This window comes from Macaca fascicularis, chromosome X (assembly GCF_037993035.2).
Source record: "Macaca fascicularis isolate 582-1 chromosome X, T2T-MFA8v1.1".
Taxonomy (NCBI): domain Eukaryota; kingdom Metazoa; phylum Chordata; class Mammalia; order Primates; family Cercopithecidae; genus Macaca; species Macaca fascicularis.
Genome location: NC_088395.1, coordinates 93,419,675 through 93,446,869, shown reverse-complemented (window position 1 = coordinate 93,446,869; position 27,195 = coordinate 93,419,675). Strand labels below are relative to the sequence as shown.

General features: G+C 35.0%; 1 protein-coding gene and 1 pseudogene across 8 annotated transcripts in view; one reads left to right on the top strand and one right to left on the bottom strand.

Moving 5' to 3' along the window:
• DACH2 (dachshund family transcription factor 2) overlaps positions 1-27,195 on the bottom strand; it is a 691,333-nt gene that overhangs the window by 11,872 nt on the left and 652,266 nt on the right. For 4 of the 8 annotated variants that reach the window (XM_015444057.3, XM_015444056.3, XM_045384497.2 and 1 more), the window contains 4 exons: positions 10,049-10,227; positions 9,806-9,953; positions 5,968-6,114; positions 4,710-4,775 (listed from right to left, as the gene is read on the bottom strand). In XM_015444057.3, the coding sequence (XP_015299543.1) occupies positions 4,710-4,775; positions 5,968-6,114; positions 9,806-9,953; positions 10,049-10,227 (540 nt within the window). The remainder of the gene's footprint in view (positions 1-4,709; positions 4,776-5,967; positions 6,115-9,805; positions 9,954-10,048; positions 10,228-27,195) is intronic. The other 4 variants (XM_074029434.1, XM_005594069.4, XM_065538785.1 and 1 more) reach the window with 1 other exon arrangement.
• LOC107128547 (COP9 signalosome complex subunit 8 pseudogene) lies at positions 24,979-25,692 on the top strand (annotated as a pseudogene).

Sequence of the window (27,195 nt, the reverse complement as noted above, 5' to 3'; positions counted from 1 at the left end):
CTAAGGGGTCAAGGAAGGATATACACTGTTCAAATTGATTTTGAGAGAATTGATAAAAATAGACATATTCACATATATTTCATATTATGAATATATATTAAATGTTCTAGGCCATAAGCTATGCATATTAAATTATGCCCTAGACTATAATTTTTAATATAATAGATGTTAAAATAATATTTGCTGCTTTTGCAGTCAAATGACACTTTTTTTGCTTTTAATTCTTCAGTGGCACCTTCACCAGGTACTGCATAGATGAGATCATGACTTTTGTATCTTTGAATGACCAGTCTGTACTCTTTATAAGATCCCTTTTATTTCTGAGCAAAAATAGTTCAGAAAAAAAAAAGTTCTAGTAGTTTTACTTTTACATGAAATTTTGGTTTCCTTTCACATGTAGATTTGACTTAATATCTACTTCTAGTGTTTCAGTAGCAAAAGGAATAAAAAAATTATTTAGGATGCTACTACATTTATGGAAAAAATATCGGAGGAAAATATATTCCAGGGCTAAATCATCTTGTGTCTTTGCCAAACATGTATACGTAAAAGAAAATGTAAAAATTATTCACAGAGATTGACATTCCATGGGCAAAACACAGTTAAACATTTTGTGGTTTATTTTTTTTTCCTCAAGCAAATGCAGTGGCAGATACAGGGACAGTATGTCACTGTGCCCTTGTACTTTATGATATCATCTCCCCTGAAATTTATTATTTTATTTTATTACTATAAAGTCAGTTCATGGTGACAGTTGTCTATTTTCTAAAAAGTAGGAGCTTCATATTCTGTTTTTGTTTTAACGATTGTTATTAAGATGTTAACTTCAATTTTTTTAAATTTAGGAAACATGCACTGTCAACTATACCACTAGCCACTAACAATGAAATATAGTCATACAAAAGTTAACTAAGGTATAAACATGCAAAAGGAGAAGTCTCCCTGAGATCATAAAATGATGTTATTTTCTGTTCAGCAGTTCATGTTACTGCTGTTCATGCTAATTAATTAAAGGAGCTGTTGCAGCAATGTGCAAACAGGGAATCTGAGAAACTGAGAGGGCTTTTAGGTCTCCAAGTGAAGTTAAGTCAATCTGGGCGCAGGCAATCAAATGTAATGAAATCGCTTGTCAGTGCTAAGCTTGCAAAAACTGTGAAGTTTGACTAGGGAGTAAAAGGATTATAATTAGATTTCCAATAGGATAATAACTAAATGGCAGAACGCAGTAAAAAGAAATATTACTTTGTTAGCTAATGGTACTGCTGTTCAGTTTTAGTTTTTATCAGCACACTTGTAGTTGTGCTAATTTAATTTGCTTTTATCAGCAAAAATGCACTACGCAAATGGCACTTGAATGTCATTTGCAAAAAAATCATTGATCTGAAGGTGCACTTAATGACACCTAGTATGTTTATTTTATGTGAAACAGGGATTGGTTGATAAGATGGTTGATGTGCTATCTTGCAGGCCCTCAACTGAGTTATAGGAATTTGGATGGAATGGAATGACATTAGCACAAGTGCTCCACCAAATCCTTCATCTCTAGAGATAGCGGACATAACCACTGGAGTAGTGTATACACATTGTGTGATCACCAGAAAACATTCTGCAGGAGTTGCTATGGTAGACTCCCAAAATATAAAAGATACAGATACCCTTTTATGGAAACTTGGTCTATGCATATTATCTTCTCTGTCAAACAACATTCAAAGCATAAAAGACATGAAATAACTAAGCTGAAGAGATGTATTATATACATATAATGTATTACATATAATACATTATATAGAATACATAATATATATACACTATATATAGTATATATATAAAATCTTATATATTTAAGATTTCTAGTACATGTGCAGTTTGTTTGAACTAAAACTCACGTGGAAATTACCATAAAACTGGATATGACGTTTTTGCTTCCGGGGTGGTCATGTAACGTTTTCCCAAGTGCCTTTTAAATTCTTAAGAAGATGTCACAGTGGAATCGATTGAATTTCAAAGGGAGAGTACTAGGTGAATGACAGATGTCTATCTAGCAGAGCTATTGACAATAGGAAGAGAAAGAACTTTCCTGATGCTGGAATTTTTCCTGTGATGGAGATGAATTTTGGAAATGGTATTGTATTGGCATACATGAACTGACCCTCACAAACAATGATAGGAAATGATCTTTCAAGTTAAAAAATAGGTTTCAAGGGAGATGGAAAAGATTGAAACAGTATCAAAATAAGTCACAAAAAAGAACTATGACTCACAAAACCAAAATTAATAGGAAGAACAGAAAAATAATGGCTAAGCTTGCTTTCCACGTTTTCTGAGCATTATACATTTTCTAAATTTCATAGATACATTTAAAAGTAATGTTTATATTACTTTTTATTATTTTACAAATAATAGGCAAAATGTTTGGGATTTTTAGGTGATTATTTGACCTGATTGATTTGGTAAACTCTATTTAAAATTATTTCTGATAATATTTTTAGGCACCTATTTTCCTGGCTAAAAGAATAAAATTTGCTATTTTTTAAAATTAAATTGTGATTCTACTGTCATATTAACATAAGACGTTAACTCTAGTTTTTCACAAAGGGATGATGGGGTTTTATCATTTACAGTGCTTAAATGTTGTGCTAAGAGAAGAGATAATGTGTATTTTTCCATTTGTATCACTTTTATATAGAATCTTATTTAATATAATGTAAAAGATAGACATCCAATAAAAAATTATTAACCTACCATATTTTACCATATATAGACAATATTGAACATAAATACTAGACAATGTAATTTTTAATTTGGAAGAAATACAAATCAGCTTCTTTGCTTTAAAATAAATTCCATCTCGATCCTTTTAAGATGAATCTCATTCTCTCATATTTAGCAAGTAAAAACTTGTAGAACTTATTAAAAGTATGTACAGTGAAAACCAGTATTAAATGTGTCCTTCCCTAAGTACAAGTAAATATGCAAAAGCCATTCTTGGTAGACTTCATAAAAAAATTTGGAAATGAAGAGTGGATCCACCTTTTGCTTATATCTCCTAATTGCCCACAAATAAAATATCACTATTTGCTACATGGAAATGAAATAATTTTAGGACAGTTCAAAAGCTTGTATTTCTCTCAGAGTTAAGAAAGATGTTACTACTATGAACTAAAGGTATCATATAAATTAAACGAACAGCAATAAATCAGAGGTACAGGTTAAAAGATAATAAAGATAAAACTCACTAGTGGTGTATTCGGATTACCCTCTCCAGTTTCAAAGCTGACGTTAAACCCACTCAAAGCAGGGCACACTCAAGTTCAACATTCCTTAAAGACTATGTCTATATTTGTGTGTCACTGATTCAGAAGGGATCAACTGCTTCAGGCTATTCATCTCTACCATGGAGCTGGTATGTGATGGCAACCTCAAAAACCGAGCCCACAACTAGTGGGGCACTTCTTAATGAATTTTGCTGTGATGAATTGGTTGGACAATTGAATTCCATTTGAATTGGTTTTGCTCATGTAGACACAGCCTTTAAGCTGAGGGAATAAAGCAGGCAAGCAAAAAAGGGATAAGAAACAGCAAAAGCTTCAATGAATGAGGTAAGCATGCATGCTTTTACACCTAACATAGTTAGTGCATTAGTTAGGTCTACCCAGCTGCAACAGAGTCATGCATCACTAGAGTATCCATGAGAGCTAATGTTTCTGGTTTTATAAAGATGACTCGTAAAACTACATGTAAAACAACTTAGGAAGCTACCACATAAAATGGTGACCTTCAGATGAACCAAAATGGATATTTTGGTCACATCCAGTTCTGTTGCCTTTATGTAGATCCACTCATCACACAGTAGAAAGGCACTGATTAATTCCAGCAAGCAACATATTCATAGTTGTCTTCATTTTTCAAAGTTAGGAAATAGTTTTCTCATTACAATGTTCTTTATTTTTTATTAGAGTGAGGTATTTTATCACAATAAGTGTGAAAATAAATGTAATCTGCATGCAAAGTTCTAGAAGTGCATTGGAATCAACCGGGAACATTTTCAGTGGTCACATTTAACTCATATTTTTATGTGCTTTTGCACTCCAGTGAGACTCTATAGTGATTTGTGTCATCTTTTTTCTTACTACTAAATATTGTCAAATATTTTTAAAGATGTAAGCATTTGTGATAATCATGGAAATCACGAATTATAAGTCATGTCCTGATTTTCATACTTAAGTGGTCTCTAAGATTAACATCAAAATTTAAAGGATGAAAAAAATGTTGTCTGGAACACCTTTAAAATTTCGATAAGTTATACTTATTGTACCTGTGGCTTTTACAAAGGGTAAAGTGGTGAAATTACAAAAATACCTCATGGTATTGTACACTTTGAAAAGGTAAATTACATTCACATTTATGCATTTTTAGAATATGCCTGATGTACAAATGTGTATTCTTTTTACAGCTAAACGTATTTGCTCACATTGTATATGTAAAATTATTAGTCCCTATGTAACCGTAGTTATTGGGTTTTCAAACCCATGTTAAGTATTGTTTTCCTCAAAAAAACTGCAAATTGCTTCCTGTGTCATAAAGTAAGAAGGGTTAAAACTTATTTATTTTATTTATAAGAAGAGTATCATCATAGGAGCTCATCCCCACCTCATCCCCAGGGGTCACATAATAAGCAGTCATAGAAACAAGTTTGCAGTTGACACTACCTTGCATAGCAGCACTGTCATGAGGAGTCCCATTGTTTTCTATTTCAATATCTGGAATTCCAGTATCTGAAATAAGTGACATGCAAGATTAAGGTACAATGAGGTGGTTCCTGATTTCATTTAAAAGGAAAACTCCAGTAAGCCAGTACTTTGGTTCTACAGATAACATAAGACCTTGGGTGGCATTTTCGTTTTTTGTATGTCTGTTTTTAACGGCAAGAGGGAGGATTATAAACCGCAGCTGAATCTTACAATTGAGCATATATTTCTAGTTATATTGTAAATACCTCTATTTTTTTCATTCTCTAAAAATAAATCTTAGCAAAATAGTCTGTCCATTAAAACCCCCTAAGACTGTCAGGTTAACTTGCCCCCATCCTCATGCTATATTTTCCCTTTGTAAGATGTGATTCATGATATTATTTATGATATATATATATACACACACACACATACACACACACATATATGTGTGTAATATATATATCCACATATATGTGTGTGTATATATATAAAGTGCAAGTGAATACCAAAATATTCATTACGGTTTGTGGTCTTCATGTATTACTGGCTCTAGGGGCAAATGTTTTATGATTGTGCTGCTCAGGTAAAAGCTAGTAATTTTGATGTAAAAAGGTTCTGTTTGTGTGTGTACACATTTATTTGAACATTTACTTGAAATTGGGTCTGAGTGAGATGAAACAATGTTACGAGGCCACAGAATTAAAAATAGAATCAAAAAAGTTTGGAATGAAGACCTTTCATAATTCAAGCATCTCCGTTTACAGGATCTGCAGGGATTAACTCAGAACATGTTTTTTTTCAACCCGGTACTCCCTAGGCATGGCAACACTGATGGAATCTGCATTAAAGGAACAAGCATTGCATAGCTAATCAAAATACAGTTCACCAAACAACAGCATATTCTAACGTGAAAAGATCTAATGCACCTACATTTTAGGTGCAGGGTGGTTATCAGTGTTATTGCTTCTACTGCAGAAGTCTGTAGGATTTCCTATTATTCCAAGGCTATTTGTATCTCCTGAACAGTGGTTATTTTGACCGGTTTTAATTCATGCTCTAAAATACTTGGTCTCAAATTGATTTTTTAATCATTCCTGGACAAAATATATCCATTTCCCTCTCTCCCTTCCTTTCTTCCTGCTTTCCTCTCTTTTTTTTTTTTTCCTTCTTCTATTTTTCTTGAATCAGTTTTGCTTTGTTTACCTTGAGAGTGAAAGTCCAAATCAGACATTACCTTTTAACATCCTCAGGCCACTGTCACTAGTGGTGGCTTGCTTAAGTGCCTGCTCCACTTGCTCTCGGCGCTTTGATTCAAATTCCAAGGCTTCCTGCAATTTTCTCTTGTTTTTTTTCTCCTTTTTCAGGCGCTTTTGCATGGTAGCTGAAATGTAAAAACGTAGCTTGCAAAGACTTGAGCAATGAAATAGGGATGCCAGTTTTGATGAATTATAAGCCACAGATGTAGATATAGAGAGATATAGAAATGTTTCACTTGACATATGATTAGCGTTCTTTTGGTACTAATTCTCATTAGGGTCATCTAAAGAATGCTTTATATACTGTATTTCAATCACACAACTGACTTCTTTCTATTTTCACACTTCCAGAGTGTATGTTCTGTAATACACATGCATTTGTATGATGGTGGCAGTGGTGGTGGAGAATTGTCTTCTACTTTGAGTCTCTATATGCGTTTAATGATTCATTAAACATTTTATAATTCTCTCAAGAAAAATATTCTTTTTATTCATCAGGTTACTGATTACTATTCATATTTCAAAATGCAAAAAAATCCTGAAAATATCTATTAGCTTGCAAAATATAGTCCTTAAAACTGAAAATGGCAAGTGTCCATTCCTCTGAAATATTACCAGTTGTAAAGGCAAATATCTGCCTGTTTAATGTACATATTATCAATCTCTCTCTCTCTCTCTCTCTGCCTCTCTCTCGCTTTTTCTCCGCATGTGTATATACAGTCATAGGCTGCATAATGAGATTTCAGTCAATGATGGAACGCATATACAATGGTGGTTCCATAAGATTATAATGGAGCTAGAAATCCCTATCACCTAGTGACATTGTAGTCATCCTAATGTCCTAGTGCAATGCATTACTAGTGGGTATGTGGTGATGATGGTGCAGATAAATCTACTGTGCTGCCAGTCATAAAAATAAGAAACTTTCAAGTAAGAAAAACACTTTTATCTCAGTTTTGCAGATGAAGAACCTGAGTCCTTGACAGGTCAAGAAATTTACCCAAGAAAACACAGCCACTAGTTTTCCAAGCCTGAAGACCAAAGATCACATAGGTAGTTGTTTCAAAGTCTAAAGACCATATAATTGGCCAGGGGACCAAGGCAGGTGACCTCCAAGGTTTCATGTAGCTATATTATTCTATGGTTTTAAGTGTTTAATCTGCAAAAAAATATTATTATATAAGTGTTTTTAATCCAAGTAACACATTATGACTAGTAACCAAAAGGAAATTAGGTAGAAATTGTTTCTGAGTGTGGAACATTGTTTCCTTCGATTAGAAAAAAAAGTTTTGTAAATTATTTTAATACATACAGAGTTTTATATATAGTTATCTATAATTTTATGTATGTAGTTACATATATTCTTCATATATATATACACATACATATCACACACACACAGACGGACATAGTATGTTTACTATATCTTTGGAGAGATGTTATTTTATGATCATAATATCAATTTCCCCTCTGTCTTTCCCATTACGTGACTTTAGGTAAAGAGTAAATTCTTTGTCATTAAAAGTGGGGTATACCGGGTGTGGGATCTTTAACGAAGTAAAAGAAATTTTAATGATTATCTAGAACAACTATTGTAATAGGTGAGGATACTGAGATTCAGAGAGATGAAGTATATAGTTTCTATAGATCAATCAAGATGACAAAGTAGTTTCCTGTAATTATGGTAGTCATTACATACAAAATGCTAAAAAAGGTGCTTAGCTACATATTAGACATTTGATAAGCATTAACCCTAGTAATATTAGTAGTCATGATAATGGCAGTAGTAGTAATAATGAAAGCAATAGTATTAGTGGTATTATTATTATTATATTGTGATAAATGCTACATTTATTAAATACAAATACTTCACAGAAAATTTGATAATAGATACAATATTATACCTACCATGTCTAAGGACTTTTTAAAAAACAATAGATATGAATTATAAATACAGACCTGATGGGTCTATAAAAAGTCAGTGAACAGAAATCAAAATAAATAGATCCCTAAAAGTTAGAAGCCAATTTTACCATATGTAGTGGATTTTCATAAGCCAATTTAAGAGCCTTATTATATTTAACATACAATTTTTTTTGGATGTTTGGTATTAAGGAACTCTCTGCTAAAGAAATGTGACTTACGACTGTTAATCATAATATTATATTTTGTATACCAAATATCAGAAATATATCAATTTCTCCAAACATTAAAAAGATGGTTTAGTCTTTGCTTTGTAGTATTTCATGAATTTGACAAGATAAGCAAAACGGGCTTAATTCTTTTTAAGTGCAAAGACTAAATTTCCATTTTGAATGAAACCAATGATTCCTAGGCCCTAAGGAAAATATATAGTATGTTTTCCATTTTATAAAATAAATTTCAGAGTATAATATGCTACTTTCAATTAGTATAAAGTGAGTAGATTTCATGCAACTGTAGTCATCTTTCTTTGTTCAGGTAATTATATTTGGATTATGGATTTTCACACCTTTTCTTTGCCTGTCTTTTCCACTCTCTTTGCTAATTTTAGGCTTTGTGACCCCCTACACAGAAGAGTAAACAGGGAAGGGAAAGAAGTTGAAATTCATAAATGTCATGTTTATGGCTGTTTAGTATTTTATGATAAATATAGGGAAGATGTGGAAATTATTGACTAAAGTTAAGTTTTTAATTCTCTGTGGTTTTGATATGAACTATTCTCATTTATTCATTAATCAAGTGGCTACTCACAGTTGGAAAGTTAATCCTATTTGTGAACAATTGTAAATATCTCCATTCCTTCCCTTTTGTCTTCATCCCTATTTCCGCTACTCTAATTCAGTCCTCCTCACCACTGCCTGGATGACAGCAATCTCCTTTTGCATAGTTTTCTTTTTCTCTAGTTTTATATGCACTCCCCCAATCTATTCCCAACATGGTGGTGATTGATCCAATTGAAATCAAATCAGATCATTCCACTGCGTATCTTTTAATATTTCACATCACCTACAGGATAAAGTCCAAGCTTTCACATGATTAAAATTGTCCTTCATAATGCAGCTTCCACTCCCAACTCTCTCCATCATCTCCCACTATTCACTTCAAAAACCTCAACGACATTATAATAAATTGTATTTAGTTATCCATGTATGAAGTTTCTTGTCCCCAAGCCTTTGCTAACTGATACCTCTGTCTAGCTTGCCCAAATCACTTAGGTTTTCTCATATATATATATATATATACACACACACACACACACACACACACACACACACACACACACACACATATATATTTGCCTCCTGATCTTTCAAGATTCAGATTCAGGTGTCAGTATCAGGAAGTGTTCCTTAACCACCGTCAACAAACTAAGCTAACTACTCACTCTCTGTATAATCATATTGACTGGACATGGCTGCTTTTGCCACTTTGTGTTAAAAGTAAACGATTGCACTAGCTCTCTAAAACATAATCCTTCCAAAACAGAGACTGTTTTTTATTCGTGTTATAATCCCATAATCTAACACTGTGCCTGGCAAAGGGTATGCATTCCATATATAAGGAATTGTTAGATTATTTATATTCAGGTGAACTTTATGAAATTGTGAGATAACAATAAATATTCATGTTTCCAAATCTGCAGCTGGCCCAAAGTGCAGACATAATTCATTTTCTTTTAGTATAAAGAGCGATGTTTTGGTTTATACACAGTACTTAATTCTTAGCTTATCATTTGTTTTCGGCAATTCCAAGATATCTCAGAGAATATTTCTATTAGTATTGAAAATACCTCCAGCATAATATTCACTCTGTAATTGAACTTGTAAAACTTACTTCTGCTTTGAAGCTCAACTGCAAGTTGTCTTTCAAGGTTTTCTCTAATTTCTCTCTCTCTATAAAGCTCCAGTCGTAGCTCCTTCTTTTCTTGTTGAATCTGCTTCTCCTGGATGCGAGCATTATCCAAAGCCACTTTCAATAGACCCTGTCAAGGTACAGGAAATGACATGCAGTTCATCTTATCTGTTTTAATTTATCAAATATAAAATAATATATGTAGGTGCTAATGTCTTGTATTACATTTATTTTGTTTATAGAAATATTGTTGACCTGAATGTTGGTCAACAGAGTCTCCACGGAGGACAGACTATCAGCAAAAATGAATGGTCCAGGGAATCCAGCGGGCAATGCCTGCCCAGGAGTCAGCTGTATCTTGTCCAAGGGTGACTTCATTATTGGAATTTGTACTGGTACCTCTTCTGCAAAAACAAAATTAATATTAGAAGGTTCACAGATTAAGAGCTCAAAAGTCTCACTATGCCACCTCTACCAAGCATCTATAAAGATTTTGTTTCTAAAACTAAATGACTGACATTCTCATGATTAGAAGTCATATTTATTCTCCAGCTGCCTCTAATTTCAAAAAATAAATATTTCAGTAAAGAACTTGTGAAACTGAAACAATGCTTATGGCTAAAGAGGTATAAAATCTGCAGAAAAAAATTTAAGATACATACAATTGGCATATGTGTTTATAAATATCTATAAGTTAAATACTCAGATAACTTCCTGGAAAAACATAAGCAACATTTTATTTTTTCTTCTCTAAATCGATTAATCTGTCAATCAATTTATTTATCTTGATTATTTTAACAGCTTTAATGAAGCATAATTTACATAAAATAAAATTCACCTATTTTAAGTATACACTTCATTTTTAGTAAATTTCTAGAGTTGTCTAATCATTACCACAAATCTATTTTAGAACATCTTAATTTCCCCTATAAAGACTCCTCATGTCCATTTACAATTAATCTTCTTTCCCACCTCAGCCCCTAGAAACCATTAATCTGCTTTATCTCCAAAGGTTTGCCTTTTCTGAATGTTTCATGTAAATAGAATCCTACAATACATGGTTTTTTGTGTCTGACTTCTTTCTCTTAGCATGTTTTTTAAGCTTATCCATGTTGTGGCAGGTATCGGTGGTTTATTTTTATTGCTGAATAGTATTTCACTTCATTAATGTACTAGCTTGCATTTAAACATTTTCTAGTTGATGACTATTTGGATTGTTTCCACTGTTACTTTTTTTTTTTTTTTTTAACACTTTAAGTTCTAGGGTACATGTGCATAACATGCAGGTTTGTTATATATGTATACATGTGCCATGTTGGTGTGCTGCACCCATTAACTCGTCATTTACATTAGGTATGTCTCCTAATGCTATCCCTCCCCACTCCCCCTTCCCCACAATAGGCCCCAATGTGTGATGTTCCCCTTCCTGTGTCCAAGTGATCTCATTGTTCATTTCCCACCTATGAGTGAGAACATGTGGTGTTTGGTTTTCTGTTCTTGCAATAGTTTGCTGAGAATGATGGTTTCCAGCTGCATCCATGTCCCTACAAAGGACACGAACTCATCCTTTTTTATGGCTGCATAGTATTCCATGGTGTATATGTACCACATTTTCTTAATCCAGTCTGTCACTGATGGACATTTGGGTTGATTCCAAGTCTTTGCTATTGTGAATAGTGCCACAATAAACATACGTGTGCATGTGTCTTTATAGCAGCATGATTTATAATCCTTTGGGTATATACCCAGTAATGGGATGGCTGAGTCAAATGGTATTTCTAGTTCTAGATCCTTGAGAAATCGCCACACTGTTTTCCACAATGGTTGAACTAGTTTACAGTCCCACCAACAGTGTAAGAGTGTTCCTATTTCTCCACATCCTCTCCAGCACCTATTGTCCAGTGTTACTTTTTATTTCATGGAATATCCCTTATCAGAAAATAACATGTATGACATAAAATCACAAGTTACACATATTCTCCTCTTTTATTTTTATGCTGTATTCTTCAATAGTCTCATTACTCAATAAAGAGCTATGAATAGAATTTTTGTTTATAAATGTTTTATATTTGCTTCAAACAGATATACCTAATTATAAAGGGAATCCCCTCCTACTTTGAGAACCCTGAACACTTGGTTATTCTGGCTGACAGTCTTTCATATGACCTGCATGAATTAGATAAATTGTCTTCTGTAAATGCATATGTAAAAAGAAACTGCCACTGAAAGGTAATCTTGGGATGTTAACGAAACAAATTCAGTTACTCTTAATTGGGTTCATCAGCAGTGCACGACGGGGTGAATCATAGCACCTCACACAGTTACGCTGCTCACTGGAGTATCTTAGTTTCATCAAGAGAGCACAGGTAAAGTTTAAAAAATATGCATCTCTCTGGTCAGAAAAAAAATTCAGTGACTCCATATATTCTAATGAGACTCGCTCAACAAAAAAGACTTGGCTTAAATCTAGACATAACCAATTTCATACGGTTTGGAAACAACAACAACAAAAAAGGTCTCTTGGTTCTGGTTCCTGTAGGTTTGGAATATGGATTTGTCATATATTGACTCCATTTTGCAATTGCAAGCAGCCTACATATGCAGTGTGCAGAGTCTTGAGCCCATTAATTTAACAGTTACCGTTTGCTGTGGAATTTCTCGTGTGGGAAGTTGTGCCATTCATTTGTGGGAAACTTCAGTGAGATTACTTAGTACTATCTCTGAATAAAAGGCTCTTAGTATGTATCACCTTTACATTTTTTATTTTTCCAAACCAACATCATTTTTAAAAATGCTAGATGATTTTATTAGCGTCAACAGTTTCACACTGTTTGAATCCAAATATTAAAAAGAGCATTTGTTTATTGACCTTAAACAATTCAATAAAATGCATGAACTATATCATTAATTTTATTTTTTTAATTTATAAAGAACATAAATTTATTCTCTCACAATTCTTGAGGCTTGGAAGTAAAATATCAAGGCACTAGAATATGACGAGGACCTTCTCACTGCATTCTCATGTGGCACAAGTCAGACACACAAGAGAGAGTGAACTCTCTGTTGCGAGCTCTTTTTATAGCTTATTAATCCCTTCGTGAAGACGGAGCTCTCCTGACCTAAACACCTTTCATGAAGTCACAACTCTCAACATTGTTGCATTGGAGATAGTTTCCAATACCTTACCTGGCGCAGTGGCTCACGCCTATAATCCCAGCACTTTGGGAGGCCGAGGCAGGCAGATCACCTGAGGTCAGGAGTTCGAGACCAACCTGGCCAACATGGAGAAACCCCATCTCTATTAATTTTCTTTAGCACAGAAAGCTATGAGAATAACTTCCCAGAAATTATTTTTTAGTAAAGCTTTAAAAACAGTATTTTGTTCACAGATGCAAATGTTTTCTACAATTCACTTGTAGTTTATTTTTATACTCTAGTTATGTAACTCTGACTATTTAAAATTAACCCTAAACTCTTACAAGACATTTGCCTCTCTACTTTTTTTTTTTTGGTAAAGTCAGTGGTAGGTTTAGAAGAGTTAAACTATGCCAGAGAGAATCAGCCCATTATCACAAATTCTGTGACCTTATTCAGCTACATGGTTTCATTTGAAGTATTATCTCATAAAAACACTATTAAAACATGTCTTAGGCAGCAGCTCTAAGGTTTCTAAGGTACATTTCTCAACAATTAACCACAATGTTATGCTTCAATTGCATTATTTGATGTCTATATTTAAGTACTATTTTTTCCTTCTCCACATGAATGCATTAAGTGGATGGAATTACTTTATAATGATGATATATCAATATTTATAACAGCTGGAAAGGTTCTGTACTTTTATACTGATGTTTATAAATCTTCAAGTATTAATTTATGTAGCCTGGAAAAGCTACTATTATAAAATGAAGTGCTACAAAGTTATAACATTAACTTCCTGCTGATTCAGAGACAATATAATCATTTCCCTGAATAAATATTTTGTGTCAAGGACAGAGCTCTTAAAATAATGGATTCATTGTTACATATCACTTACACATATGTATAACCTCAGTGGTGAGACTCTGAGGGTTACTTTACAAACAAGATAGCTGAAAAGGAAAGCAATACATTTAGTATGCACAAAACAAAATTATAACTACATTAAATTTGTTAGAAGTCTTCTATTTGAAGATAAAAAAAATGCCATTAAATTGGCTGAAAGGAAAATTACTATTGACGATGAAGACAGGTTGCTTGGTCTATGGTTTATAATGTTGCTGTACAGTAAATTGGAGTTTCAAAATAGTATTACTCTTCTTTAAAGAGATAGACACAGCTGAATTAGGTGTTGCTTGCTGCAGTGAGGATCAAACACAAAAAGAATCATATTTCATCAGACCTAGTCAACACCAGGAAAATAAATAGAAATATAAGAGGTATGCAGGCAATGATTCATTTTGATAATCTGGCCCAAGAGAGACACATAGAGACAGCACACGGATCTAAGCTTCTATCAAAAGACAAATAGGACACAGAGGGTGGGAACTGGGATGACAGTGTAGCAGAGGTCACATCGATTTTCAGCAGCAGTTTTAACATGGATGAGATAACCCTGGACTCTATTTGGCCCATTGTTCATATCCTACCTGTCTCACAAGCAATAAATTTCCTAGTCCTAGAAAAAGGGCCATAAAGAAGAAGGATTCTACTTATGACTTCTTATGATTAAGTTTCTGTGCTAACCAAACATGCTTTTCAGACCAAGGTCACATTGCATGTTAAGGTCCATAATAGCCCAAAAGTAGTGGAAGTGTATTACGTTTTAGCGTATGCAAGAGGAAACTGTCAAACTATTCATCAGATTTTTTTTTCCTATTTAACTCATTTGCTACAAAAATGAATGGTAAATGAATTGGAAATCAATTTCAATCTTGTAATATATTTTTACATCTGAACAGCATCCGAATTCTTTTCAGAATGTAAATAGGTGCACTGTCATGCAGGAATTTAGTAGATAGGGTTGAAAAATCCTAATTGGCAATAAAATTTTAAATGGGCAAGTACTAGAAGCATAGGCCATTGGTTAAATAAGAGCATCTCTTACTAAACACAGGAAAAAGGATTTTGATTTTTTTGATTTAAAAAGCTGGTATTCAAAATGTAAATAGTAAAAGCTTTATCAGTACATAGAACATAATAGTATAAACTACAAAGTAAAGATAGGAGAACTGCTATTTAGTCAAGGACATGAGCGACCTCTCCAGTTATTAAAGCAAGGTGGAAACCACTTTTATTAAGCCTGTTTGTTAAACCTGCCATACATACTTTGTAATAGCGATTGAGCATCCACTTAGAGAATAAGTTCTTCATTTTAATATATTTCTTAGAGTCCAGATGAATAGATAAAAAAGTTGATGAGAACTTTTGTAGGAAAGAAAGATAAACATATAGTGAATACTCAAAATAGAAAAATCACCCAGAAAATTAAGTCCAGGCTGCTAGAGGCTCTCTACATGACTCTAGTGCTTATTTTCCCATTTTTCATGGAGTGTCTCTCCTCTGAGCTTTAAGGATTGTGATACAGGAATATAAACTTAACACAGCTGACTACGCCAGCCGTAGAAAAATGTAGCTCCCTACCAGGTCATCAGGTTTATTCGTTATCAAGTAAATTATACTTTATTATTTTTTTGAGAACTTTTGCCTAAATACAGCTGTCCCAAGTGACTCTTTTTTTTTTTTTTTTTTTTTGGCAATGTCATTATTATTACATTCAGGACAAGTGAGACACCTGTTTCCCTCTCACAAACTGAGGAACAATTACAACAATAAAATGACCAACTGCTGTGTAATGTGACCTGCGTGAATATAAGGAAGTGTACATAGCTTCAATGACTCCTCAAGCATTGCCATCATCAAATGTGGAAAAGAAAAGCTTGATCCCCAAATTGTTGTATTTCTTTAAGGAGATGAAATAAAAATAATACAGATAAATGAAAACAGAAAGCTAATAGCAAAGGAATGAAGATGTATCAGCCTGAGAAAGTGACACAGATACTCTAAAACCAATTATGCCCATTTGCTGTGGATCCTTAGATTAGCAATTTCATATAACAGGCTCCTTTATAAATCATGTATTAGAATTCAATCGTCTTTCAGACAAAATACTATTCCAATAACAAATATTATGTTCAATGAAAGGTTTGGAAGAAGTATGATACCCTGTTCTTGTCATTAAGGAGTGGATACGTTAGTTAGGAAAACAGTGGATGCTTAAGCTTGAATCATGTTCATGTAGCATAGATTGTTATTTGCCTCTGGGAGTTCAAAGGAGAGATCACTGTAGTTTGGAATGAACCCTTAATAATCTATTCACTCTCTAGCTGAAAGGCATTCCCACTGTCCTTCGACTAAAGCCCCACAGAACTTCCACGTGATATTAGGTGTTCTAACAAGAAAAACTTCCTTGCTCAAATTAGTGTTCAGAAAACTGGCCTAAACAATATTTAACAATTTTCCTTAAAGCTAGGATTGCTAGATCCATTACAGGGTGCTCAGTGGAATTTGAATTTCAGATAAACAGCAAATCATTGTTTAATATAATTATGTCCAAAATATTCCATGGGACATCTTTAGACTAAAAATTGATTTCTCATTTATCTGAAACTCGTATTTCACAGGGCACAGTTTTCCTTTATTTTTAACTTGCTAAATCTTTTAAAGCAGAACATCTCAGACTCCATTTCACACATCACCGCTAAAGAATATACTCTTGTAACCAAATACCGTGTCCCAAAATCCTATGGAAATAATTTTTTAAATAAATAAAATGCTAATACTAAATATTAACAAATGTTATATGTCAAGATAGGAAGCAGGAGCATAACGAAGAGCAAAATACACTGGAGCCTGATTGCTTGAGTTTGAATCCCTGCCATATGATTTGTAGGACCCTGGGAAAGTTGCTTAACCTTTCTATGCCTCAGTTTCTTTATCTGTAAAGTTAGGATAATACACCTACCTCTTACGGCTGTTATAAATATTAATGAACTACTATTAGCAAAATTGACAGAATAATTTCTGACCTAAAGTAAATCCAATATAAGTGTTTATTAAATAACTTAAATGGTAGTTGAAAATTTACTGAAGTGGAAGAGGGGTATATAGTCATATATTTGACAAACTAAGCATCTATTAACACCTCATGAAACACAATGTTTGGAAATATCCTTCTCTAGGTAAAAATTGGATGAGCCCAGCTTAACCTTAAATTAGCCCACTTTTACTTTCCAAGTCATTAAAGGCCTGAAGACACAAGTCAGTGGTTTTTAACCAGGAACAATTTTGTTGCCCAGAGCACATATGGCAATATCTAGAGAAATGTTTGATTGCCAAGACTACGTACTGCTGACATCTAGTGGTAGAGGCCGGTGATGCTGCAAAACGCTCCATAAAGCATAGGAAAGCCCTTCACCCCCAACTTCCGCTAGATTCCCAACAAAGAATTATCTGGCCAAATGTCAATACTGGTTGGGAAGCACTGTTCTTTCCTATTTTTCATATAGGAAAATCTCAATGAAAGGACAGTTAACTAGATTTCCCCTTCTACAGGTTGAGGATCCCTTATTGGAAAATCTAAAGTCTGAAATGCTTCAAATTCAAAACTTTTTGAGCTCAGACATTAAGCCACAAGTGGAGTAATACACACCTGACATAATGTGACAGATCACAGTCAAAATACAATAAAAACTTTGTTTCATGCACAAAGTTATTAAAAACATTTTATAAAACTACCTTCAGGCTAAGTTTATAAGGTGTATATGAAAAGTAAATTAAGTTCATCTTTAGACCTGAGTCCTATCCACAACATATTTAATTATGTATATGCAAATATTGCAAAATCTGAAATACCCAAAATTAAAAGTGATATGACTTGGACCTGTGTCACCACACAAATCTCATGTCCAAAATCCTTAGTGTTGGAGATGAGGCCTGGTGTGAGGTGATTGGATTGTGGGAGTGGAGTTCTCATGAATGAGAACTATGGTGCTGTTCTCAAGATAGTGAGTGAGTGACATCTCATGAGATCTGGTTATTTAAAAGCATATGACACCTCCCCATCTATCTCTTCCTCCTGCTCTGGTCATATAAGACATGCTTACTTCCCCTTTGCCTTCTACCATGATTGAAAGTTCCCTGAGGCCTCCCCAGAAGTCAAGCAGATACCAGCATCCTGATTCCTGTACAGCCTGTGAAACTGTGAGCCAATTAAACCTGTTTTCTTTATAAGTTACCCAGTCTCAAATATTTCTTCATAGCAGTGCAAGAACAGACTAATACAGAAAATTGGTACCAGAAGTGGGGTATTGCTATAAAGATACCTAAAAATGTGGAAGCAGCTTTAGAACTGGATAACAGGAAGAGATTGGAGGAATGCAGAGGGTCAGAAGAAGACAGGAAGATGAGGGAAGGTTTGGAACTTCCTAGAGACTTTTTAAGTTGTTGTGACTAAAATGCTTATAGATATACAGACAATGAAGCCCAGACTGAGGAGGTCTCAGATGGAAATGACAAACTTATGGGAAACTGGAGTAAAGGTCACTTGTGCTATGCTTTAGCAAAGAGCCTTGCTATATTGTGCCCCCGCTCTAGGGATCTGTGAAACTTTGAACTTGAGAATGATGATTTAGTGTATTTGCTAGAAGAAATTTCTAAGAAGCAAAGTGTTCAAGATGTAGCCTGGCTGCTTCTAACAGTGTATGCTTTTATGTGTGAGCAAACAAATGACCTGATACTGGAACTTATGTTTACAAGGGAAGCAGGGCATAAAAGTTTGGAAAATTTGCAGCCTGGTCATGTGGTAGGAAAAAAGAAGCCCATTTTCTGGTGAGGAATTCAAGTGGGCTGAAGAAATTTGCATAAGTAAAGCGGAGCTAAATGTTAATAGCCAAGACAATAGGGAAAATGCCTCAAAGGCATTTCAGGGACCTTCCTGGCAACCCGTTCCATCTCAGGCCTTGAGGCCTAGGAGGGAAAAAATGATTTCATGGGCCAGGCCCAGGGCCACACAGCCCTGTGTAGTCTCAGAACACTGCTCCCTGCATCCCAGCCATTCCAGCTTCAGCCGTGGCTAAAAGGGACCCAGGTACAGCTTGGACTGATACTCCCGAGGAAGAAGCCATAAGCCTTGGCCGCTTCCATGTGGTGTTAAGCCTGCAGGAGCACAGAGTGCAAGAGTCGAGGCTTGGGAGCCTGTGCCTAAATTTTAGAGAATGTATGGAAAAGCCTGGTTCCCCAGGCAGAAGCCTATGGCAGGGGTGGAGCCCTCATGGAGAACCTCTATGAGTGCAGAATAGAGGGGAATATGGAGTTGTAGCCCCCACGCAGAGTTCCCACTGGGGCACTGCCTAGTAGTGTATCTGTGAGAGAGGGCCACCATCCTCCAGACCCCAGAATTGTGGATCTACCAACAGCCTGCACTATGAACCCGGAAAAGCCAAGACAATCAACACTAGCCCTTGAGAGCAACTGCGGGGGTTGAACCCTGCAAAGCCACAGGGGCAGATCTGCCCAAGGCCTTGGGAACCTATCTTTTGTACCAGTATGCCCTTGATCTGAGACATGAAGTCAAAGGATACACTTTTGGAGCTTTAAGATTTAATGACTGCACTGCTAAGTTTCAGACTTGCATGGGGCCTGTAGCCCATATCTTCTGGACAATTTCTCCCTTTTGGAATGGGAGTATTTACCCAATGCCTATACCCTCATTGTTTTTTGGAAGTAACTAACTTGTTTTTGTTCTGTAGAGTCATAGGCAGAAGGGACTAGCCTTGTCTCAGATGAGACTTTGGACTGCAGACTTTTAGGTTACTGATGGAATTAGTTAAAACTTTGGGGTACTGTTGGGAAGGCATGATTTCATTTTGAAATGTGAGAAGGGCATGTGATTTGGCAGGGGTCAGGGCAGAATGATATGGTTTGGATCTGTGTCCTTACTTACATCTCATGTCAAATTGTCATCCCCAGTGTTGGAGATGCAGCCTGGTGGGAGGTGATTGGATCATTGAGAGAAAGTTCTCATGAATGGTCTAGCGCCATCTCCTGATGCTGTTCTCATGATAGTGAGTGAGACAGTTCTCATGAGATGTGGTTATTTAAACATGTGTGCCAAGACAGGCTTGCTTCTCCTTTGCTTTCCTCCATGATTGAAAGTTTCCTGAGGCCACCTCAGAAGCTGAGCAGATGCCAGTATCATATTTCCTGTACAGCCTGAAGAACCGTTATCCAATTAAACCTCTTTGCTTTATAAATTACTCAGTTTCTGGTGTTTCATTATAGCAATGCAAGAATGGACTAATAATGGAAACCTGTCTGGTCTGAAGCATGACAGATAAGGGATATTCAAACTGTAGAGAATGTAAGAAGCTTCATAAGAAAAAAAAAGTCAAATAAAAATTTAGAACTAACAAAATGCTTTACAAGGTGTGTTTTAGAGTTTTTATGCATTTCATTTGAGATTGCTACCTGCATGATTTGCTCAAATGGTATCTTCTTTGTGAAATCTATACTGACCATCCTATTTAACACTGCAACTTGCACCCCTATTTCTACCCCCATTGAGATGATTTCTTTTGTTCTGTAAAATTTAGCACCATTTAATATACAGTATAATATAATTATTTATTGTTTTATTAAATATTTTATTCCAGTACAATTTAATCTTTTTGAGGTCAGTGACTTTTGTCTGATTTTTATTTGCTCACTGCTGTCTCCTCAATATCTAGAATAGTCACTATTATGTGTCTATCTATAACCTATGCAATGAATTGGATATGTAGACTGGTAATCTTAAAGCCCTGTAAGATTTCTAATCATCAAATTGATTCCACTATTTCTTTTTTATTCAAAAAGACAAGATTGTACATGAATATATAATTTATTTATTTATTTACAAATATGTGGTAGAATGAAGGAAGAATGGGGATAGAGGTAAAGAGTTTCTGGTCAACTCTTAGTCTTTCCAATAAAATAAATGATTACTATAATCTACAAGTATTGTGACAAATTGAAATTTTACAATTTTGAAAAAATAGCTTGTATAGTTGTCACAGAATGTCTAGTGTAAATTTATTGAAATTGTCTACATAGCATAGTCCTCTGAGCAAAAAAATTTAAAACATAAAGCTTTCTGTCCCACACACAGTTTCCCATCATCTCTGAGATGATCTATTAATATATCAGAGATAAAGCAGAGCTGACTGGTTTTTTTGGAGTAACTATATATTTTATAGAGCCTAGAAATACAAAACTGCTGAGGGTCCAGAAAGAAACTAGAATTTGATCTAAAATGGGCAAAGAAAAACAACAACTTCTGATATAAACAACCGAAAAGCACCACAGGCATGTATGTACAAGTCCCTTCTCCAGAAAACCAGCCTGGCTACCTCTGTGTAAAAGGCTGCACAAAAAAAGTAACATTTTATCAGTGCCGAGTAACATTGTAACATTCTGCATCATAAACTGGCAAACAAGAGGCAGGATTGGGAATGGGTATGGTAGAAAGAAAGTTGCTGTTTTAAAGTGATGTATTTGGGATAGATGGAGGAGGAGGGCACCCATTTCCATAAATTAGATGACCCTTCCAGGTGATAATGTTTTGTAACTCCGGCGCATTTGTAAAATGACTTTGTGCCTTCCCTCTGAAATCTGAGTATGCCAGCCATCGTGGTCCCTCAGTGGCAGCTTTCAACCTGACTGTGTCAAGTCAGCCATGTTGCCCATATTCCCCAGGATTCTAACATAGGTTTGCTTTTAGTCTTACTGGGGGCTCAGGCATCTGGCTGGCTGAAGAGGCTGTAAAGCAGATTTCTCACTTTGCTTCCCTACCTGGAGACATCCAGTCTTTTTTTTTTTAACCAAGAAAGAAACTTCTTTTCTTAACCTAGCACAGATCAGGAAGGGAAATTTACTGTTCTGACCTGGCAATTCAGGTGCCAAATTTAAAAATCATTGTTTTCATATTTGGTTAGTTAACTTATCTGAATAGAGAGAGTCAATGGAAGGTAGAAGAGAGCAGGTTATTCATCCAGCACTTTAGAGCATAGTTCTCAAACTTTATCATGCATAAGAATGCACTGAAAGTCTTTTAAATACACATTCCTTGCTTCCAGAGTTTCTTACTCAGTAGGTATAGAGTAAAACCTGGCAATTTGAATTGTTAATAAGTGCCCGATTGATGCTAAAGTTGCTGGTGTGGGAATCACAATTCAAAAAACAACTGGGCTATATAAAGGTTATTTTTTGCTACATTTACAAGATTATAACATGATTTCCTATCACAATGTATTTTTTAACTAGTTATTTTTCACATTTCAAAAAATCATTTCAAAAATGATACCTAATTTTAAGTACGTATCGCCAAAACTTCAAGAAACTGAATAAAATTAAAGACATATATCAACCAGTCGGTTTTATAGATATAGAGGTTCTGAAAATCAATTTACACTGCAGAAAAATATGTGTGGGGGCCAATTTGTAGCATAGATTCAGGAAACAAAATAGTAAAAAACATGAGTCTATACAAATAAAAGGAAAATATTTTTCCAAGAATGAATTCTATGGATTATAATTAAATTGTATCCCAGAAAGGTATAAAGAATATATTTTAGAGGATTAACATTAAAAATTGAAGATAATTCAAAATCAGAATGACATTACCACGTAAAACTTGGGAAAACAGTCTATATAACAAAGAATTCAGTTTGTCACCTCCTATAAACTGTTTCATGAGGAACGTGCCCTTAATTACACAGATTTGACATTTTTATCAATATGCTCACTCATAACTGTGCAATTATACCTGTTTGTAATCTATGCATATTCATATTTTCATGTTACCACAGTACTAATGCTAGACAATTCTGTTTTCATTAGCCATTTCCTTCCCTTGCTCATGCATACACACATGTATGTGCACATACCCCCACAATCACTGAGAATATATACTGAGATTTCAGTCTTAGCTAAAATATGGAGGCACTGGGTTTGGTACAGTGGCACGAATCTGTAGTTCCAGCTACTCAGGATGCTGAGGTAGGAGGATCACTTGAGCCCAGGAGTTTGAGGCTGCAATGCATTATGATCATGCCTGCAAATAGCCACTGCACTCCAGCTTGGGCAATGTAGTGAGACTCCACCTCTGAAAAAACTTAAAAAAAAAAATTGAGGTACTGAGGCATCACATGTTTTATACAAAAAAATAAGGGCTTTCCTAATAGATGAGTTTGATACCACAACTGCAACACTGTTATAAACCTAGCTAACTCAAAATGTCCCTAATTATTTATTTTAGAAAGTTGAATTTTATTTAAAATATATATTTAATTAATAAGGCAAAGCACTGTAATTTTCACATTTTTTTTTTCTTATCCTGTGTAACATAGACATTAAGATAATAAAAACTGTTGCGGCCAGGCACCGTGGCTCAAGCCTGTAATCCCAGCACTTTGGGAGACTGAGGTGGGCAGATCACTTGAGGTCAGGAGTTCAAGACCAGCCTGGCCAACATGGTGAAGCCCCATTTCTAATAAAAATACAAAAATTATCCAGGCATGGTGGCAGGTGCCTGTAACCCCAGCTACTCGGGAAGCTGAGGCAGGAGAATCGCTTGAACCCGGACAGCGAAGGTTGCAGTGTGTCGATATCACACCACAGCACTCCAGGATGGGAAACAGAGTGAGACTCCATCTCAAAAAACAAACAAACAAAGCTGTTGCTTCTCGCCTGAAAATTTCTTAAGTGTTATCAAAGAAGTTGGTATCTATTCGTAATGCTTAATTTAACAACCTTTACAAAAAGCACAATCCTAGTTTCAGATGCTGTCTATTGCTATGAAAAATTCATACCATCTTATGGACACTCTTTTTTGATAAAAATAATAAAATAATTCATAATCTATATCCAAAGAGGCAAGGATAGGTAAATGCCAGCACTAGAACACATTAATGTGCCATTTTGTTTTGTGTTTTAATGCTGCCTCTTCTTCATCTTCATTTCTAGTTTGTGGGGACTGATTCAACTTTACTTTCTTCTATTTCAATATTCTCAACTTAATGACTTTTATCAGAAACACTTTTAAGTACCTAGTTGTGCATTATATTGTGGTATACATCAAAGTGGTATAAATTGAAGAGTGTGGTAGTGATTTTCTCTAATAACTACTAGACAAAGAGTAATATTTTCAAAAAAATTTCAATTAATTAGAAACCTTTCAAAAATGTGTCATGCAGTTGAATGTAAATGATTATACAATGGTTAATCATCTGATACGTCCCTTTCTGATTTAAACTTATTTCCTATGAGTCTGCCTTCTTCTTATAGCATGGTAAACATTACTGAATATCTCTGTGTGTTGGGATGCTACACAATGACTCTATATGTAGAATATAAAGATCTACCTCAGTGTGTGTAGGAAGTTTAAAGGAAAAAATTAAAATGCAAAACACTTAGCATGGTGCTGAGCACAGAGTTGGCCCTGAAAAAGATGAGCTACATCTGAAGCTATGCCAGCCTTCGAGATCTGGAATGTTCAAGAAAAAGAAGTGCACTGAATATACATTGATTCCGGGATTCACCCAATAAAGTCTTCAAAAAAATTTACTCTTGTATTGAGTGAAGAATTTACGTAGTGTATCAAGAATGAATTAAGGTATTATAGCATTGTATTTTGTCTTCCTAATAACCAGACAAAAGAATAAACTTGTAATTCTGTAAGTGAACTCTCTCAGATTATTTCTAAGGTAGTTTGAGCCTGAAGTCTTCAAACTACCTGAGTAGTATGAATTGACGCCCCACCCTGCTTTGGCTCTCCCTTCATGGGCAGCACCCACTGTCTAACCAGTCCCAATGATTTGAGCTGGGTACCTCAGTTGGAAATGCAGAAATCACCTGCCTTCTGCATTGATCTCCCTTGGAGCTGCAGACCGGAGCTGTTCCTATTCGACCATCTTGTCAGCCACCAAGTCGCATTTTCCCCTCAATTTTAAGTTGTAAATTTATTCCCATGGAGACATGCAAGTGTAAGATAACTGTACTTTCTACTAAGCATATAGGAAAAGGGGGACAGTTTGGGGTCTGGCTATTGGGAAGGTGTGGCCGCAAGACAGGCTGGGAAGATGCCAGTGGCAACGATGAAGGAAAATGACTTCCGTTTCAGAAAGTTGTTGGATCAGAGCCAAGAGTTCCAGGCTTTTGGAGGAACTGCTGTTCCCCCAGTGTATGGTCAGCTTCTAGCTTTTTATTTGCTCCATAACGACAAGAATAACCCAAGATATCTTTGGTAAAGAATACCACCTGCTATAAAATCTGCAAATTCTGAACTTGGGAGAATTTGCTCAGTAGGAAAAAAATTCTGGCATAGAGATTTCCTTGGGATGTATACAACCCTCAATGCTTACCAGTAGCCTAAGATGTTCCAGTCAATTATGGAAGCACTTAGAGATACAACAAGGAGATGAGCCTTTGCCTTGCCCTTTCAAGCATATATCTCAATAATGGCTGATGATTTTGCAGCCTTTGTTGGACGTCCTGTAGAAGAGTCTGTGAAAAGTACATTAAAACAAGAATGGCAAGCTGACCCCACCACAAGAATGGTTATGCCCAGAAAGCCAACTGCAAGGGCCCCAGATGTTTCTTTTAACAAGTTTATTCTCTTGCCAGAGTGAATTCCAGTTCACCCAATCTCCAGTGAATAGCAGTTATCCAGATGGACGGGTTATGTGGTTTTCCTTGATAACTGATTTATCACCCTGAGTTTAAGATCCACCTTCAGAATCCTGTATATTGACAAATATAGAAATGTAAAGTTTTAATTTTCAATTTGTTGCATAGATGAAGCACCTCAGCATTCCTTACCATGTGATAAAATACACATATAAAGTACAATGTTGTATGTACATTTTGTTCTTAAACATTATGTTGAATAGTTGTTGAAACAGTTCTCATTTTGTAATACTTAACAGTCTGGATGGAGTCTCTCATTGCTACAGCAGTTAGCTTGTTTTTTAGTGACTTGTGCAATAAGATTTCCTGTTTCTTGTGGAACAGTTGTTGTCAACTATCTCTTGCCTGTGCAGAGGCCCCAGCACACACCGCACTCTCATCTGTACCATTGTTGTATAGTTGTAATGATTCATTTGGAGTTTGAGGGCAGTATCTGTATTGCTAGGGATTATGATTTACCCTCTTTGGAGACTATGCTCTCTTTTCTCCCCAAATTCTGAGAGCCACTGATGTAAAAATACAGAAATATGTCTGAGAAACAAATCAACCATTTTTATACTAAACCAGTTTGCTAACTTTAGATGTTTTCCAATGCTGTGAGTACATCTATTGGTGGCAGTGGAGGGCTTGCACGGAAATGTGACTCATTTAAGATATTCATGAGAAGTATTAAGTTGTATTATCTCCTTTTATAAGATGGGAAAAGTTAAGTGTGGAACGCATTATATGAAGAAAGAAGCAATTAAGATATGTGATACACTTTGTACAACTATCCAATGGCCTGCTGATTGCTTGCATTTATCCTCTGGGTCAAGTTCTGCCCTTTGCAGAAATACTAAATGAGTCTTTCATTCAGTGTGTGACACCTCTCTGAATATTTGAAGTTGCTGTTTTATATCTACAGGTTAAAACAGACTTTAGTTCATTTATTCTGCTTTAGTTCAATAAATATTTAAATGAAAAAAAGACAATATGAAAAATCTATCTTAATTTTTCCTGGCAAATTCGACCTTATTTTACTAATGTTAACATTTCTTTATTATTACTATTATTATTATTATTATTATACTTTAAGTTCTAGAGTACATGCGCACAACGTGCAGGTTTGTTACATATGTATACATGTGCCATGAAAATTACTTACTGTTGTTACAAATATTTACGAATCCATATGGAATGGCAAATGTTGAAGCAAAGACACTACAGACATGTTTCACTTTTGCTAATAGCCCTAGTACTTGAGAATTTTTTTCTCATTTTTCTATCATAAGAACTTTAGTTTGAAAGAAGAATCTTAAGTGTTTACTGAATATAAAATTATGTCTATGCTGAGGCCGGGTTTATGCAGACAGTAAGAGTTTGATGGTTTTATTAGCCTGCAAATATAAATATATATTATATATATACTTATGTATGTAAAATAAATATTTATTAAACATCTTAAAATCTGTCAAAACTTGAAATGTAAAGAGAAACATAGTCAGTTCTCAACTTCCAGTGACATTTTAGATCACTATGATTTTCTCCTCTTTTCTTTCCCAATTGGATTCTATCCTTATACACGCAATAGTCGCCCCTTATCTGTGATTTCATTTTCCAAAGATTTCTGT